This window comes from Mastigoproctus giganteus, chromosome 1 (assembly GCF_048544385.1).
Source record: "Mastigoproctus giganteus isolate SK-2022 chromosome 1, ASM4854438v1, whole genome shotgun sequence".
Lineage (NCBI taxonomy): Eukaryota > Metazoa > Arthropoda > Arachnida > Uropygi > Thelyphonidae > Mastigoproctus > Mastigoproctus giganteus.
This window is the reverse complement of record NC_143575.1, coordinates 215823706-215842623: the sequence shown is the minus strand read 5'-3', so window position 1 is coordinate 215842623 and position 18918 is coordinate 215823706. Positions and strand designations below refer to the sequence as shown.

The following is an 18918-nucleotide window of genomic DNA, read 5'->3' as shown; positions in this document are numbered from 1 at the left end:
TTACTGGCCCACTCTATTAGTCTGTGTGTTCCCCAAGGTAAAGTTCTGGCCCACCTAATACTGCCTTCCTCAGTAGCATCAGCAAATATTCTTGACTTCTATTTAAGCATGCACTACATTCTGGGATGCAGCCAAACATGGCTGTACCCAAGTCCCAACCTGTCTAGGACTCTCTTGAAGGTTTTGCATATTTCTATTCCTGGAATACAAATTATACTTTATCTGTTACAAACCATATGTGCAGGAAAGCTTGGAAGAACCACAGCACAAACAATTCAAAGAAATTATTTTTCAAGGCAAATGTACCTTCCAGCTCTCATCAGTAAGAGATTGCACTGTCTTACTATCAGTATGGGAGAGTCATATAAGGATGTTCCAATCCATGTATAAGAATCATACATAATAATTATTATAAATGATTATAATCAATAATTATTTTTGTATGGTGTTCAGTGTAAAGTAAGCGTGAAAAGTGATACTCATTCTGCACATTGGGAAAACAAATTAGAGGGAACTATGCTCACGAGACTTGTACAAAATCTCCAGGGCCAAATTGATTGACAAAGCTCTAATCATGTTTCCTCCTATCATGGTTCAGCACTTTAAAATGTAAGCCTAACTCTTGTGGCTTTTTTATTGATTATTTCCTATACGTGTTATGTAAATCCTTTGATTACCTGTTCTTAATATCACAAGCAACAGCACGTACAATGGTAATACCTTTTGTGCCCTTAAAAGATCATTAACTATAGTTGAATGAGCTGAACATTTTTCAGCCAAAAGAAAAAAAAAATTTGAATGAATAAAAATTAGTCTACAAGCAGGTTCAACAGAAGAAAAAAGTGATTATGCAGATTCTGTTGTTTGTTTGTTTTTTGTGCTTCAAAAAAAAAAACGCTGTTCTGAAAAAAGGTGATTAGAATCACTTAATTTTGCAGAATGTTCAATAAGGAATAAAAAACCATGATGATATCAAGTAAATTCTGTTATTTTTTATTTGTTTTGTTTTGTTGGTTTTCTTTTCACTTCCCATTTTCACTTTTGAACCACAGGTGTTGAATTAAATGGAAATGGTTAAAAATTCATTTCCATACTGTATTCATACCATCCACAGGAAACTGCAATTAACTTTTTGAATAATCAACACCTCTGGTTGCAATGTCGGGCTTGTACTGCTCGAAATTTTTTTTTTGCCAATGGCCCAAGGTTTTTACCCGACATAGAAGAATAAAAGTTAGGTTTTTTTTTTTTCCCTTATATCATCAGTAAAAATTTGACTATTAATTGTAATCATTGGTTTCTAACAAAGCCTGTAAAAATTTGCAGTTTGCCTTGTTAGAAAGGCAAAAAAATTTGCCTCTTTTGAAACTGACATTGAGAATGAAATCTCTGATTTTCTCATGTGAAATAGCTCTGATCAAAATTAAAAAGTTTTTTATTGCTTGAAAAATTTTAACAAAGTCTGGAGGAAATACTCAAAATAGAAGAGCAAAAGTTAAAAGCCAGGTATTTTTATGCCATTGGTAAAAATTTAACTCATTGGTAATGACATAGTCATTACCAATGAGTGCAGTATGCTGCAAAAATCTGCCCAAGAAACACAGCCATAATGCATGTAGAGGGAAAGCTAGCTATAATCAAAAATAAAAAGTTATGTATTCCTTGGAAATTTTTTAACAAAGGTCCCACATAGAGAAACAAATTAGGTTAGGTTAGATGTCTGTTATGATGTTGGTAAAAATTTGCCATTGCCAGGGTGAGCTGCAAAAAAATGCTGTGAACATAGCCATAACATGTGCAGAAGGAGAATTAGTTCTTTTGGCAGAAATTGCACATTAAGCCCTATACAGCAAGACAATAGGCTTGGGATGCATTCAAATAAAATTCAGTTTCATTCATTTATTGAACGTAGCAATACCCTTCTAGTAAATAAAAAAAAAAAAAAAATGTAATTTCTCAAATAAGCATACCATCCTATAAAATTATAGAAAAAAAAAAATGAAAAATTTTTGTTATAGCCCCATTTAACTTTGTTATAATAATGTTTACCTGTAGTTGGTTTCTTGTCTTTTCAAATTAGACAAGGCTGTTCAGAGTCACAGGAGTTCAGACTTTGAATTTCATTGTTTCAAATAATCCATACTTTGCATATAAAATCCTATATCATTTGTTGGGGAATGGTGGCAACTTTGAAATACATTCCATTTTGAATAATCAATATCAAATTAATGAGGATATACTGTAATAAGCATGACATTATTATTATTATTATTATTATTAACCTCATATTTAAAATAGCAAGGGCATCTTTTTAAGTAACTCACCTCTTGATATTAGATTTTTAAGACATGGTAACTAGAAGTCATCTGGCTGTGATTAACATCAACTTATTACTCATATAAGGGGTGGCCCTGCGTATAAAGGAGTAACATTTTCCTTTTCTTTTTAGAAAAGTATTACTTATTAATAGTGCAGCTTACAATTTGAGAGATCAGTGCCTTTTCATAAGGCTGCACTTTACCTGTGCTATAACACAAGATGCAAATCCTATCATAGCTGTGATGTGTAATTTACAAATAGGTTTTTTTGAGCTTCCTTATTCATATTTATAAATGCCCCTTTTTAGCATACCATCCTATGTAATCAATAAAATAAGAAAATGTGCACGATATCCCCAGTTTTTAAACTGGGGTTTCCAATGTGATGCATTTTAATATATGAGCAGTTGATTAATATTATAATTTCTATGTAATTAGCTCTGCTTTCCTGAACTGGAAAGCTAAGGAAGTTTAGAGTAGATGAATGGTACTTTATAACACCAAAATTAAAAAAAAAACAATATTTTTAAAATTTTCAGGTTTATCGGTCACTAGAAGCTGGTCATTGGGTAGAAGAGGAGCCATTTGAGCTTTCTGATTACTTCCCTGCAGTGCAGGTAAGTGCATAAGTTTTTTTCAATGAGTTTTCAGATTAAATTAGTACTTCCTGTTCTGGTGGTACATTAGGTGTGTATGAAGGGTGTTCAATAAAGAATGATCATAATTTTTCATGAATGATATCAGTGATATTGATGTAGGTATATCAAGCTTAATGTCAAAGTTGCAGATGATACAAAGGTTGACAGGGTTGTTAATAACAGTAATGACAGTATGCTGCTGCAACAGGATCTGGAAAATTTGGGTAGATGGGCTGAGAAGTGGCAACTGAAGTTTAACATTGACAAATGCAAAGTACTGCATATGGGTAGCAGTAACCCCAGAGAAATGTACCAACTGGGTGGTGTTACACTCAGGGTAGTGGAGAATGAAAGAGAGACCTGGGAATAATTGTGCAGTCAGATATGAAGTTTTTTGAACAGTACAGACAGACTGCCAGAGTAGGTCATGGGTCTTGTCAATGATATACAGGAATTTTGCGAGCAGGGATAAGGAGGTGGTTATCCCCTTGTATAAGGCAGTGGTCAGGCCATACCTTGAGTACTGCATACAGGTCTGGAAGCCTCATTTCAGGAAGGATGTAGAGTTGCTAGAACAAGTACAGAGAAGGGCAACAAGACTGGTGAAGGGAACAAAGGGGTGCGCTTATGAAGAAAGGCTTAAGTTCTGCAAATTGCTGCTTCTGGAGACTAGGCACCTGCGAGGCGATCTGATTGAGGTATATAAGCCCTTGAATGGATTGAGGAGGCTTGGTGCTGATGGGATTCTTCCTCTTGCTCAGATTACAAACTTGAGGGGGCATATATTCAAACTGAGGAAAGACTGTTTCTAGATGTGCAGAAGTTTGCCTTTAGCAGCAGGTAGTTGATTACTGGAACAAACTTCCATCTGTTGTTGTGGAAGTTGATAGCTTAAATAAATTCAAGGCAGAACTAGACAAACATTTGGAATGAATTGTTCAGTGAAATGGGAAGAGGGTTTTTTTTTGCCTGATGCTTTTGATACAAAAACATACTTCTACAAAACAGACTCCAGTTCTGTAAATTGTAGTGTCTGGAAGCTAGCATCTCTAATAAGACCTGATTTAAGTGTTTAAAGCTTTAAATGGATTAAGTAAACTGAATGCTGGTGGTACAGAGGGGGAATTAATTAATTACTTTTTCTTGCATGACACGTACAAGGAGACAAATTTAAATTAATTATTGCAGGTCACATATGAAAATTTGAAACATGTTTCCATCTGATGTGGAAGTGAGTAGTTTGAATAAATTTGAAGAAGGATTAGAAAAGTGGGTGGACTAATGGGTTGTTTTTTTTTTGTATAAGCTTGCATCATGTTGCCACTAAGTTTTACATATTTTCAATTCAGTTATGTATTGTCTTGTACATCAGACCAAAATGTCACTTATATATGGGTAAACATAAAGTAACATAAGTAAAATAAAAAGTATATAAATGTTTTTATATTAATTCATATATAAGAAAACAGTGATCACGTTTCATTGCTAGTTTCCAAAAGAAAAGGAAGACATGCAAATAAGGAATACATCAATCAGTATTATTCAAATTAACTTTTACTATATTATTAAAAACACTTCATCAGAGGTAAATCATTATGTGAACATATAATGATGGAACAAAAGAGATCTGTTTCAGGTTTAAGGCTTTGAATGGATAGTAAGCTCAGTGCTGACAGAATCCTTTCTCTTGCTCAGACTACACATGAGGGGGAATTAATTAAAACTGAGGAAGGATGGTTGCAGGGTAAAATTCTGTTTATACTCCGGCATGACAACCAGGTCAGTAGAGTTTACAATAAATCATCAATACAAATATTTATCGTATTTAGTAGTCACAGGCTTGAACCCCGGTCTACTCAAGGAACGCGTACTATGCACTCTCGCTCCTGACCACTTGTGTGGAAATTTGCCTTTGGCCAGCAAGTGAAACAAACTCCCATTCAGTTGTAGAGGTGGATACTTTGAATAAATTCATGGAAGAATTGGACAAACTGTTAGAAGGGATGGACAGGTGAAATGGGAAGTGTGGAATCTAGATGTATGGTCTGAGGACGAGTTCTGGCAAGGTTCCTGAAATGTTACCTTACTGTATAGTGATTTAGTTAATAGCTAAATAAACTATCTTGATATTCATGTGGTATAACTGTGTTCATTGTAGAAATTTAGATTCCATGGAAAACCACCACAATGTCAGTGTTTCTCCAAACTATATTAGGGAGCATTGACTTTTTTTTTTTTTTTTTTTGCTGGTCTGATGAATTCTGATTACTGCTACTTCACACTGATGGAAGGACTAGAATATGGTAGAAATGTCATGCATTCTGTTGGGTGTCAACAGTGCATGCTGGTGGTGGTGGGGAATGTTTACGTGGGGCACATTGGACCTCTTTGGTAATAACTGTACATGGAAAGAGTTGGTAGTCTTTTAAAATGAAATGCAACCTAAATGTATGTTGATTTTAAAAACAAAAAATTTAAAGTATTTTTTCATAAGGATGATAATTTTTAAAGTTGTCCTATTGTTTTAGGTCAGTCGTTTAGAGAGAGCTGCAAAAGGGGACTCTTACAAACAACAGCTGTTCAACGAACTTGGTTACTTTTTCATTTCTCCTTCAAGCATTCCATCTAGAAATGTGATAAACCAGTTGATAACTTTAGCAGGTGGAAAGGTAAGTTTTCAATGTGAGAGGTTTTTTTTTTTTTTTTTTTACAAAAAAAAGCATAGACGCAAAATAGTTTATCTGCAACTAGTTGAACAGATGTCAAAATAAATAAATTTCACTACAGGTAACCTTCTTATAACATGGTAGTTTGGTTCCTACAAAATCTCGTGTAATTCGAAACCGTATTATACAGGACTAAGAACCAGTACAAAAATACACCATTTTTTTATAATTATCGGAAACTTAATTTTTATAGTAGTAATAAAGTTAAATGATACGTGCAAATCAATATTTTCATTAGCAAAATAAAAATACATTTGCACTTATACATATATAGCTTAATTAATTACATACTGTAAGATGTACATACTAATTGATATTTCTGTTCGCTGACTTTTTTTTTATTGTAAAATTTAAAACAGTAAAAATGATAAGAAATTAATGAGAACATGGCACTCACAAGTTGCAACAAACATGATACGCACAAGTGAGATACGGAGTAATGAGTTTCTGAAAATTTATGTTTTTTATATGATTGAATATTTCATGGAAGGAGAAACACATTTCCCCAGAATAACATGAAAACCCACAGAATTCCAGCTATCGGTACTATAGCAAATGTAAGAAGATTGAGTTTACTACCCGTTTATAATTGATTACACTAACAAAAAAGACCAATAAACCGGAAACTGCAAATTGTTTTTATTGTTTTATGGTAGTGACCTCCAGAATTGTGCTTTAGAAAAATATCACAAAGGCAATAATGACTAGTGAGTCAACAGCAGGGTTTCTCCAGCACAAAAGCTCAAAAATACTGTGTTATGCGAGATTTCCCACAATTCTCAAATCGTGTTAGAGAGAAACCGTGTTGTGCAAGGATTGCCGCAATTTTTCAATTGTGTTGGAGCGAAACCGTGTTGTAGAAGTACTGTGTTATATGGATGTTGCCTGTATTACAAAAGCATACAGAGAACCCTAGAAAGCTTGCTTAACACGTTGACTATACAGCCGACGCAGCTCCCACCGAAACAGTGGGTGTCGGACATATACGGCTGATACAGCAGTCAACGTGTTAAATGCTATTAACTAAGGTTAATGGTAAGTGTATTCACCCCCCCCCACATGAACAAGTTATGACCAAACTAAGATGTTAAGTTTTCCCATCTTATAAATCATGCTTTATTTATTTATTTATTTTTTTAAATTAATTAATTTATTTTTTTGGCTTGGCTAAGAACACAGTTGAATTTAAACTGTTGAAAGTGGGACCTTCTTTAATTGACTGTATGCAACATCAGGCTAAAATGTCACTTATTAAAAGATCAAACATAAATATAACATAATAAGGACAGTTCCATGAAAAAACAGAATTCTGAGGCTAATATTCCCTCTAAAATTTGTTTCCTATTGTCAGAATTTAATAGATGTGTAGTTTAACCTTAAATTTTGCACAAGCTTAAATAGTTAACATCAAAATTCGACTTTCTGTTCTCTATTTAGCTTTCATTTAAAATATTGCTTGGCTGTTTTCAAGCAATTCCTTTTAATTCTCTATCTTAACCAAACTGAGCATCTTTCTCTTTTTCTTGTACAGCAGTGTCTATCTACTCTTGAAATTATTCATTTAAACTACTGTTTTCTCACTCATGAATAGCAACTGTAGTGTATTCAGTTATTGAAGGTCTTCTTTGCCAACCCAAATGCCTATGAGACTAAATAGACTATACACAGTTTGGTACTGTGCATAATTATTTGGTACATTAATGAATCTGCTAACTGTTGACAACTAAAGTCTGATATTGGACAACAGCGGACTTCATCCCAGTTGTTTTCGAGCTGTTTAACATAACGTTCCATTATTTCTTATACAGTGAATACCGGTTAATCAGGGCAGCCATTTATTTGGGGCAAATCTTAAAAACCGAACCCAATAGAGAAAATAGTCAGGGTTTACTTCACTTAATTGGAACAACATGCCGTTAATCGGGGCAGAAGACCACAGCACTGGAGATTACCCTAGGATTGTCTCTGACCGTTCAGTCGGATTTCTGGAGGTCACAACCATAAAACAATAAAAACAATTAGCAGTCACCTGTTTATTGGGCTTTTCTGTTAATGCAATCTATCATAAACGGATAGTAAACTCGATCTTATTGAATTTGTGATAATACCAACAGCTGTGGGTTATTATGGTGAAATGTGTTTACACTTCCATGGAATCTTCAGTCATATAAAAAAATTAATTTTCAGAATATTTTCTTCATTCCTATTTTTAATGCTTCGTCACTTGCAAGTATCGTGTTACTTGCAATTTGTGTGTGTGCCGTGTTCTGTTATTGATTTCTTATCTTTTTACTGTTTTAAAATTTAACCCCCACCCACAAATGTCAACTAGTTAGTATGTACGTATTAATTATTCCGATTATCACGCATATTCTTCTGATTTTCACATATCATTTAATTTTTTAATTGGTAAGGTAATAAAGGGTAAATTTGTGCTTAATATGTTTTTACTTTTATAGCCTATGGATAATATTCCTCCTATTTTTGCTAATTAGAATCTCTCTTTAATAAAATTAAAATTCAGTTCACAAACGTGATCACAGTGACCGACGCTTACTACACATCGTATAGTGAACGGTACTATGGTGACCTCATCGTAACGTGATTTGATTGTACAGTGAACCAATTGTAAAGCAGGAGCCCATTGTATTTTTACCTTTTTTTACTTGAAAATTTGGATAATTGGGGCAGCCGTTTAATCGGGCCAAAATGCACTAGTCCCGATGTGTCCCAAATAACAGGAATTGACTGAATAAATAAAGGCTTTGTATATACCAATTTTACACACCTATCTGCATTGCATCAGTCATATTTTGAAGTAAGGCATATTTTTATTGTCAAGATTGAAACTGTTAAGTGCTATACAAACTTCTGAAAAATCTTTTTTACTTATGCTGATATTCATTCTGTTCTCTACATCAAAAGTAAACTGAGAGATATTTTAGCTTATTGGGATTTATGCAGTGTATAATTCCCTTCTTTTGAAACTGTTCTATAAAAGTAAGTTTGAAAAATCAACTAATCAACAGCATTTTCATAGCCGTACAGTTGTAGTATGAATATATTTTGCATAATAAAACTGTATTGGGATCTGAATTAGGGTTCCCTCTAAGCTGCGTGCATGCATTGCCATGCACTAAATTTTTTGAGCATGTATTACATTCTGGAATGCAGCTAAATATGGTTACACCCAGTGGCATAGGAATGCCTTGGCATTGGGGCAGGTGCCAAGGTCACCAACAGGAGAAGGTCACCACTGACAGGCCACATCAGTACAGTGCCAGGCTATTTCGACACCCGAGGTTAGCTGACGAAATGGTGCCCCTCGATGATGTTGAATCAAGATGACAGCACAGGGAGGGTGAAAATTAATTTTCACACGGTGATTCAAGCCTGCATGCATCCTTACATCTGAGTACCTACTGCATAGCATCATAGATCTATTTGCTGTCCAGATTGTAACTTTGAAGGGACCAATCAGGCAATCGCTTCATCAGCGCATGCTCGAATGCATAGTAGTTCGCAATTCACGCATTGTGTACAAACTGAATAAGTTATGTTATAGTGTTTTTGTGATTGCTATATGAACAGGTAATTGTGAATATTGTGATTTATAATTTAAATAAAACAATAAAGGCCAAATTAATTTTAGACATGCCACCAAAAAAAAAAAAGTGGACATCAGTACCGCGTAGAAAGGCTGCATAAAGAGGAAATTAGAAAAAAACATTCCGCTAGTTTACAAAACTGGATTACAATAAGCCACTCTAAACCTGAAAGTGACAAAGAAAACGACCATGATTTGAATGAAGATGAAATAAATGATGATGCCCCTGAAATGGAAGTCCAAGAAAAAGCTCAAACAGTTGAAGTTCTTTTAAAAGAATTAGAAAGTGTGGACAATAACCAACAGCAGTTGGCAGAAGAAAATGATGGCAGCAATAATATTAACATGGAACATGTAAGTCTGAATTTTAATGATCCAACCACATGGAACTTTAATACCCACAAAAACAGATCTCTTATGGTGCAACACAGTTCCAAACATATAGTCTTAAATACGTATCCTGTCACTAATGGCCGATATTTCAATAATTTGTGGAAATACAAAAATGAATGTATTGAAAAAATAAGAGAGGAAATGGTTATTTTATTGCAAAAACAAAGATGCAATATATTGTTTTCCGTGCCTCTTATTTGTATCTATTCCATTTTGCAGCTCAGAAGGATTGGAAACATCTAAACCCAAACGTTCTTTTTCATGAGAATTATTACAACACATAAGCAATTTCACAAAATGGAAATTATTAGAAAAGGGTCTTCAAAAAGGTGGACTAATTGATGATGCTGCACAAGCAGCACTAAGAAGCGAAATTTTGAAATGGCATCATATATTGAAAATAATATTGAAATGTATATTGTTCTGAAAATAATTTAGCATTCCGTGGACATGCTAGTAATATCGATACCGAAGGAAAAGAATTGTGGCATATTTTTAAACTTGATAAAATTTGTCAGCCAATTTGACGTTGGTATGAAAAATGCTCTGGAATTGCATATTAAACACCACACTAATTACTTATCTCCAGAAATTCAGAATGAATTTATTAATTTGTTAGCAACAAAAGTATGAAGTGAAATAATTTAAAATAACTAAATGCAACAAGGCATAATATGTTAAGAGTAAGAGTTTTATATCTATATAATATCGGTGTGGATACACCATAGATAACGCTTAAGAAAAAACTATGATAGTAGTGTGGGAGGACTCATTTCCTCTGTATCTCATATTGTGCTCGATGATAGGCCAATAGCTTTGAAATGGTGCCGTTTCACTTCCACGAAACAACAGATGACCGCTTGTCAGGATAAAGGAAAACCACTCTCTTCTAACATGGTGCTTACAATAGAAGGCTGACCAGAGCCTTGGTCTGCCCACTGGCTATGGATTCAAAGTAGTTGAACTTCTCGGTATGTGGGACAGGTAGTCGGATAGGTTTTACAGGTCCCACTGAGTTGCAGATGGTAATCTCTTTATCTCTTAATTTAGGCGTAACAACAGCACTATTGCTTGCTTGAAGGCCATGGATGTGGACGATGTGTACCCACTTAAGTCTCATAATGCAGTCGTTATATGGAAATTTTCTTCGTTTGTAGAACGAAGAAAATTTTTGTTTCCATAAAACAAAGAAATAAAAAAAAATTCTAAAAAAATTTGGTAAAGAATAAAATTCTATTTAGCAAATTCTAAAAAATTTCAGTAAAAAGAAAACATTTATCTCTAAATAGAAAAATTCACTATAAAGAAGTTTGTTAAACAGAGATCCGACTGTACTTATTATTTATTATGATTTTACCAATTATCAAAAAAAGTCGCGTAGCCACGAATTTTCCAAGGGCACCGAAAACCTAACTACACCTCTGGTTATACACCTGGGTTCCAGCCTACTAGAGACTTGGTTTTCCATATTTCTATTACTGGAATACAAATTATGTTTTATATCTGTTATTAAATTGTTTGTTTTCCAGTTGGAAAACAAATGACTATAATCATTAATTATATTTGTATGATGGCTAGCTGCACAACAATGTAAGGTAAGCATGCAAAGCAATACTTATTCTGCACGGTGAAGAAAAAATTGTAAGGGAACTATGGTCTGAATGCACAGTGCACTGTACTCAGTCATTCCAGCAATTTGTAGTTTGCCAATGAAGTTGATTCTACCTAGCAGTCATAGCATGCTTCCATTAGCAGTGAATTTGTCAAATTACTTGATATGAAACCCACGACTTCCATTAATTATATATATATATATATATATATATATCTATCTAATTTTAATAGGCCGAAGGGTGGACCTTTCTTGTTCCCCTTAAAAATATAATAATTATGTATTATTCCTCTTTCTTGAGTTTCCATTTAGTTTGATAATGTTCATTATCACTGCTCTCCATAGCAAGAATAAAACAAAAATAAAACAAGCTGCCACTTGTAACAGCTAAGTTGTGATTGACCCGAAGTAAACGAAACATAATAGGTCTTCTGCTTGTACTTGTAATTTCCCATGAACCTTCTTATACTTGTCAGACTATAAGTCTTGGTACATTATTATAGTCATATGTATACAAAATAATTTGGAGTTATGCATTCAATCCATCCTTTATTTGGGGGGGGGGGGGAGTCACTGAAGCTGGTTTTTTCTTGAAAAATAATAATTTTAGTTTTTGTTTTAACCCAAATTATAGGTTTCAACATGCTGGCGTCGCTGTTCGGTTGCTGTAGGTCCCATACATCACCAAAGTAAAAAGAATATTAAGTATATTCCTGAAAAATGGATTTTGGGTGAGTGTTAAATCTTCATTAATGTTCATTATGTCTTAATGAATCATTATTTACTAATCTTAAATATCTTAAAATATGAAAAAGAAAAAAAGTTATTATTTAAAGAAAATACACTCTTACACACAATAAGATTTAAATTAAATTTATTAGTAAGTCTGGATAAAATTTTTTATAAATATTTATTTTTACTCAACCAGTCCTAATGCCTAGTTAAAACAACAATATCTTGAAAACAGAACATGTGGTTGTTCATCATGAATTAATTTGAGATAGGAATAATGTTAATGCCAATTAATTAATAATGTTAATTAAACCACATGAATTTTATTGTGTACAAAGTATTATATTACTTTGTACACATAGAATTGGAATTTTACACAAATAATAGAACTACTTAATTGGCAACTTTTTTTTTTCCCCCGAAATGAAGTCCAAACATATCACCAATTATTAAGTAATTCTGTTGTGTGGGAGTTTAACTTAATATAATTATTCTATACACAAAAAAAAATTCATTTGAAAACAACAGTCCAATCAGTTCATTAAAAGGTGACATTTCTGAATTTCTTATTGAATTCTTCTGTTGGGACATGTTTGGGAATTTAAATAAAAATAACTTTATATTAATTTATTAATTAACTTTTGAAACTGTATAAACAATGATTAATCCAAGCAGACATTCGCAAAACCGAAACCCTCTACCAATGACAAATTCAGTAAGGAGTAGTTCTTAAATGTCATCATTTTAATTTAGATGTTTGGACTGGTTAGGTAAAAAAAATTGTAAAAAGTATTTTATTGTACATGTTGCCACTAATGACATTAAGAGTAGGAGATCTGCTGACTTACTTAACAAGTACAGGTCAGTGTTGAAAAAGAATCACAAGTTAGATTTAAATTTGAAAGTGTCTGCACTTCTGCTCAGCCATGATAGGAGAGAGTATATGACGAGAGCCTTGTCAATCAGTCTAGCCTTGGGGACAATGTGCAATGTGTAGGGTAGAATTTTTGACAGCATGGTCTGCACTTGTTAACAGGAGAGACTGCTTCTACAGGGATGGGATACACTTAAATAGAAAGAGTGCACGAATATTTGCTGATGCTATCAAGGCAGTGTTAGGTGGGTCAAAAAACTGCTCGCTTGGGGGGGGGAGATTCACATATTAATAGATTAACAGTAGCCACAGGCATAGGTGAAAGTGATTCTTGAACTACTTCTATTGGAATGAACAGTAGCCCAAAAAGCAAGGAGCTGGGATTTCAAGAGCTGCTGGGAGTCATCATGGAACAAATAAATACATTGGCTGTGTTAGGGTAACAAAGAGCAAGAACAAGCGCATGCATACTTGCATGAACACCACTGCTAGGAGTGTAGTAATTAAATTTAATGAATTTGAAGTGCAAGTCAAGACATCAAAGGTGAATAATGTTGGAGTATCAGAGATGGGGGTGTCACACAGAATGCAGAATTGGAATTTTGGAAGTGCAATGTGTACAGAAAGGATAGACAAGATCGGAAGGGAGGAGGGTTTATGCTGATAGTTAAGAAACACAAAATCTAAGGCAGTGCATTCAGTTGACATGGGTGGACAGAGCAATGTTGAGTCAGTTTGGGGTGACATAGCACAGGGAAAGCAAAAATGAAAGTAAGAGTGTGTTGTAGGTCTAATGACACTGATGAGTACAGCGAACAACTGTACAGATTTGTTAGTTGTTAATAGAATTGACCAGTAAATCAGGATGCCCTATAATGGGGGATTTTAGCTTTCCAGATACTGACTGTAACTTGTAGGTTGGTCACTCGCATACTGGCAAGACTTTTGTGGATGTATTGGATGATTGTTTTCTACAGCAGCATGTTTGAGAGGCAACCAGAGGGAGTAATATTCTTAATGTGATTATTCATGCATTAAGAATTTACAGATAAAGGAATTACTAGGTGGCATTGATCACAGTGTACTGATGTGGGATTTACTCAAAGATGTAACTACCATCAAAAGTAAAGGGAAGGGTTTTTGTTTTTGTAAAGGTGACTACAGTGGTATCAGACAGTTTTTAAATTCTATACATTGGGACCAACTGATGATGTTACCAACAGCAAATTCTAAATGGGAAGCATTCAAGAAAGAATGCTTCCCATTTAGAATTTGATCAAATCAGAAATACTGTTCAAGGTTTAGGCCTAAATAGATATCAGACGAACTAATGAGACATGTGGCAGAGAAGAAAAATGCATGGGATACATATAAATTAACAGGTGACACAGAAGCCTATAGAAGATATAAGCTGGTCTGTAATCAAGTCACAAAAGAGGTTAGGCAGGCAAAGGCAGATTACGAGAAATCTTTGGCAAAGGATGCAAAGAAAAACAGCAAATAGTTCTTAACTTATGTAAATTCTAGAAAGATGGGGATGAATCAGGTTGGTCCATTTGATATCAATGGTTTGACTGTTGATGATTCTATTTTGGTAGCTAACAAAATGAATGAGTATTTTTCATCTACAAAGTTTATCAAACTAACAGGGAGCTAAATGATTTTGTAATAACTAAGAGCAAAGTGGAGGAAAAATTATTGAAGTTATACATAAGAAAGGCACCTGGGTTAGAAGGGATCTATCCATTTATATTAATAGAAGCAAGGAAGTAAGCAAACCCTTAGCCAATAATTATGAAAGCATCCTTGGATTCAGGAGAGGTCCATATGGATTGGAGATGTGCAAATGTATCCCCATTTCACAAAGGAGGACAAAGAGTAACACGAGTAATTACAGACCTGTTAGTTTACCTTCTGTTCTGGGGAAAATAATAAAATCTGTGATAAAAGAAGTAATGCAGGATCATCTAGACAACACCAGTTATATTTCAGACACAGCATGGGTTTATTAAGAAGAAGCCTTGTCTGACCAATTTGATTGGATACTACGATGTGGTCACAAAGGAACTGGATGCAAAAAATAATTTTGATATCATATACTTGGATTTCAGGAAAGCTTTTGGTACTGTTGCTCACTTTCTCCAGTCCAATTTTCCTAACAGCGAGGTAATTTTCCTTGGTGATTTTAATGTTCACAACTCCAGCTGGTTTCTGTTTTCTAGTCACACCAAACCAGCAGGTCTAGATGCTGAAGCTTTTGCAATTACTAATGACCTAGCACAGATTGTTCATTTACCTACAAGAATACCGGACAATCCTAATCATACAGCCAATACGCTTGATCTTTTTCTCACAAACAACCCTTCTAAGTACACAGTCGAAGTGAGAGGTCCTTTAGGCACTTCAGATCACAACTTGGTGATTCTCCAATGGAACCTTTATCTCATGGCTATTCCCAACCTCGTGTTGTTTGGCATTACAAGAATGCAAAATGGGATGACCTGCGAGACTTCTTTTATTCTCTTCCTTGGTCGGATTACTGTTTCAACTTCTGATGTCAACGTTTGCTCAGATCGTGTCAGTGAAATTATTCTTGCAGGAATGGAATCCTTTATCCCACGCTCCACTTTAAAATCTCGTCCTTTATCTAAACCTTGGTTTTCCAATAAATGTGCTAAAGCTGTCCAAGAGAAGAATGTTGCATATCGTAATTGGCTTGTTTCTAATTCTTCAGTTTCATTTTCTGCCTACACCAAAGCTCACAACAATTGTAAAGCAGTTATTAATCAGTCCAAACTAGAGTTTGAACAGGCTAAGAGTAGAAAACTTGCTTCTTGCCCTAATGGTAGCCGAGCATTCTGGTCTCTTGCCAAAGCTATTGGCTGCAACTTTTGCCCATCTCTGCTCCCAGCTCTGTCCAAACTAGATGGTTCTGTTGTCACTTCAGCCAAGGATAAAGCTGACCTGCTAGCATCCCATTTTTCTTCCAGCTCATATATTAATGATCTTGGTAAAACACCTCCCACCATTCCCAACACGCTCCATTCAATGCCTCCTGTGGTCTTCCGTCAAAAGGATATCAGAAGGATTTTGACGAATCTTGATGCTAAGAAAGTTCACAGGTCCTGATGGTATTTCTCCGCTTGTTCTTAAAACCTGTGCTCCTGAACTTACTCCTATTCTTTGCCGCCTTTTTTCACTTTCTTATTCCAAAGGTGTTTTTCCTTTTGCTTGGAAATTTGCTCATATCCAGCCAGTTCCTAAAAAGAGTGACAAATCCCTCCCATCCAATTATCACCCCATTGCAATTACTTCTACTCTTTCTAAAGTAATGGAGAAATCAATTAACCGCCAACTCTTAAACTACCTAGAAACCTTCCGTCTGATCAACGATCACCAGTATGGATTCCGTCAGTGTCGATCCACTTGTGATATTCTGGCTTATGTTACCCATTTATGGCTAATTCAATGGAAAGGTTCGGTGAAACACAAGTAGTTGCTCTTGACATCTCAAAGGCTTTTGATCGTGTTTGGCATAAAGGTCTTCTAAACAAGCTTCCATCTTATGGTTTGCCAACTGTTTTTAGTAATTGGTTATCCAGTTTTCTCTCTGATTGCTCACTGAGGGTGATGGTAGATGGCATTCTGTCTTCTAACTTTTCCACTAATGCCAGTGTCCCACAAGGTTCAGTTCTTTCCCCCACTCTTTTCCTGTTGTATATCCATGACCTTCTTCCATTGACTGGAAATCCTATCCATAGTTTTGCCGATGATAGCACATTGCATTCAACTTTCCATTTTGAGAAACCTTGTCCTGCTCAATCAACTTAAACTTCTCAAAAATCTGCTACTAATTCCTTAAATGCCGATCTTCAGGTAATTCTCCAGTGGGGCAAAGACAACTTAGTTGATTTCAACCCTTCTAAAACTCAATCTTGTCTTATATTAGCATTAGCATTAGTAGAGGCATTTCATGCAAGAAAGCAAGCTTATGCAGCATCAGCCAAAAAAAAAAATAAAGTAAAATAAATAAATAAAAAATAACCACTTCCACTTCACCCCTCTGTTCGTTCGAAATACCTGTCCAGCTGAGCCTTAAACTTATTTAGGCTATCAACTTCCACGACAAGGGATGGAAGTCTGCTCCACCTACCAACCACCCGCTGGCTAAAGGCAAATTTCCGCACATCTATCCTACATCTGTCTTTCCTCAATTTGAATTTATGCCCTCTCAGGTGATTATTCTGAGCAAGAGGAAGAATCCCATCTGCATTGAGCATGCTCAAACCATTCAAGGCTTTGTACACCTCTATCAGATCACCTCGCTGGTGCCTAGTCTCCAGACACTGTAATTTGCAAAACTTAAGCCTTTCTTCGTAAGACCACCCCTTTGTTCCATTCACTAATCTTGTTGCCCTTCTCTGTACTCGTTCCAGCAGCTCTACATCCTTCTTGAAATGAGGCCTCCAGGCCTGTATACAGTACTCTAGGTGTGGCCTGACCATTGTCTTATACAAGGGAATGATCACCTCCTTATCCCTGCTAGAAAAATTCCTATATATCATTGACAATACACCATGAGTGACTCTTGCAGCCCGTCTGCACTGCTCAGAGAACTTTATATCTGCCTGCACAACCACCCCCAGGTCCCTTTCATTCTCTACCACTGTCAGTGTAGTACCACAGATTTGATACGTTGCTCTGGGGTTGCTGTTTCCCATATGTAGAACTTTACATTTGTCAATGTTAAACTTCATTTGCCACCTCTCAGCCCAACTGCTCAACCTTTCCAGATCCTGTTGCAGCAGCAGCATAGTGTCAGTAGTGTCCTTGACAACCCTGCCAACCTTCGTATCATCTGCAAACTTGGACATTAAGCTTGATATACCATCATCAATATCATTTATAAATACAGAAAACAATAAAGGACCCAATACTGAACCCTGAGGGACTCCACTAATAACATTAGTCCATGATGAGCAGTGTCCATTGATTACCACTCTCTGTCTTCTCCCCCTTAACCACCCCTTTATCCATAGCAGCAATTTGCCGCCAATGCCACACTTTTCCAATTTGTGCAGCAGTCCAATTTGCTGCCTCCTTTAATATAACTGGATAGATCCCATCCACCCCAGGTGCCTGGATTTGGCGCATTATAGCCTTAGTTGCTAATGCGCCAATAAACCCCAAACCAACCAACCAACCAACCCCAGGTGCCTTTCTTGTGTTTATCTTCAACAATTTCTCCTCCACTTTACTCTCAGTTATTACAAGATTCTCTAGCTTAGTGCTAGAGTTGAATACACCTCTGGCATTCCCTCGCTGAATAACTCCTCATGTGTGAATGTCGATGCAAAATATTCATTTAGTTTGTTAGCTACCTGAGCAGGGTCATCAACAGTTGACCCATCGATATCAAGTGGACCAATCTGATTCATCCCCTTCCTTCTAGAGTTTACATAAGTAAAGAACTCTTTGCTGTTTTTCTTCGCATCCCTTGCCAAGGATCTCTCGTAATCTGCCTTCGCCTGCCTAACCTTCTTTGTAATTTGGTTACAGATCAACTTGTATCTATCATAGGCTTCTGTGTCACGTGATAATTTGTATGTATCCCATGCATTTTTCTTCTCTGCCATATGCCTCATTAGTTCATCTGACATCCATTTAGGCCTAAACCTTGAACAATATTTCTTAGTTGGTATGTAAAGCCTAGTAGCTTCCAAGATAAGTTCTTTGAATGCATCCCATTTTGAATTTGCTGTTGGTAACATCATCAGTTGATCCCACTGTATAGAATTTAAATACTGTCTCAGACCATCATAGTCGCCTTTACGAAAACAAAAACCCTTCCCTTTACCTCTGATGGTAGTTACCTCCTTGAGTAAATCCCACTTCAACACACTGTGATCACTGCCACCTAGTGGTTCATTTATCTGCAGGTTCTTAATGCATGAAGAATCACTACTGATAATCAGATCAAGAGTATTGCTCCCTCTTGTTGCCTCCCGAACATGCTGA

General features: G+C 35.6%; 1 protein-coding gene across 1 annotated transcript in view; it reads left to right on the top strand.

Annotated features, from left to right (window-relative positions):
• Positions 1 to 18918, top strand: part of LOC150091518 (microcephalin-like) — a 72989-nt gene that overhangs the window by 42677 nt on the left and 11394 nt on the right. The window contains exons 3-5 of the mRNA XM_090384321.1: positions 2858 to 2935; positions 5485 to 5625; positions 11929 to 12025. Coding sequence (XP_090240447.1) covers positions 2858 to 2935; positions 5485 to 5625; positions 11929 to 12025 — 316 coding nt within the window. The remainder of the gene's footprint in view (positions 1 to 2857; positions 2936 to 5484; positions 5626 to 11928; positions 12026 to 18918) is intronic.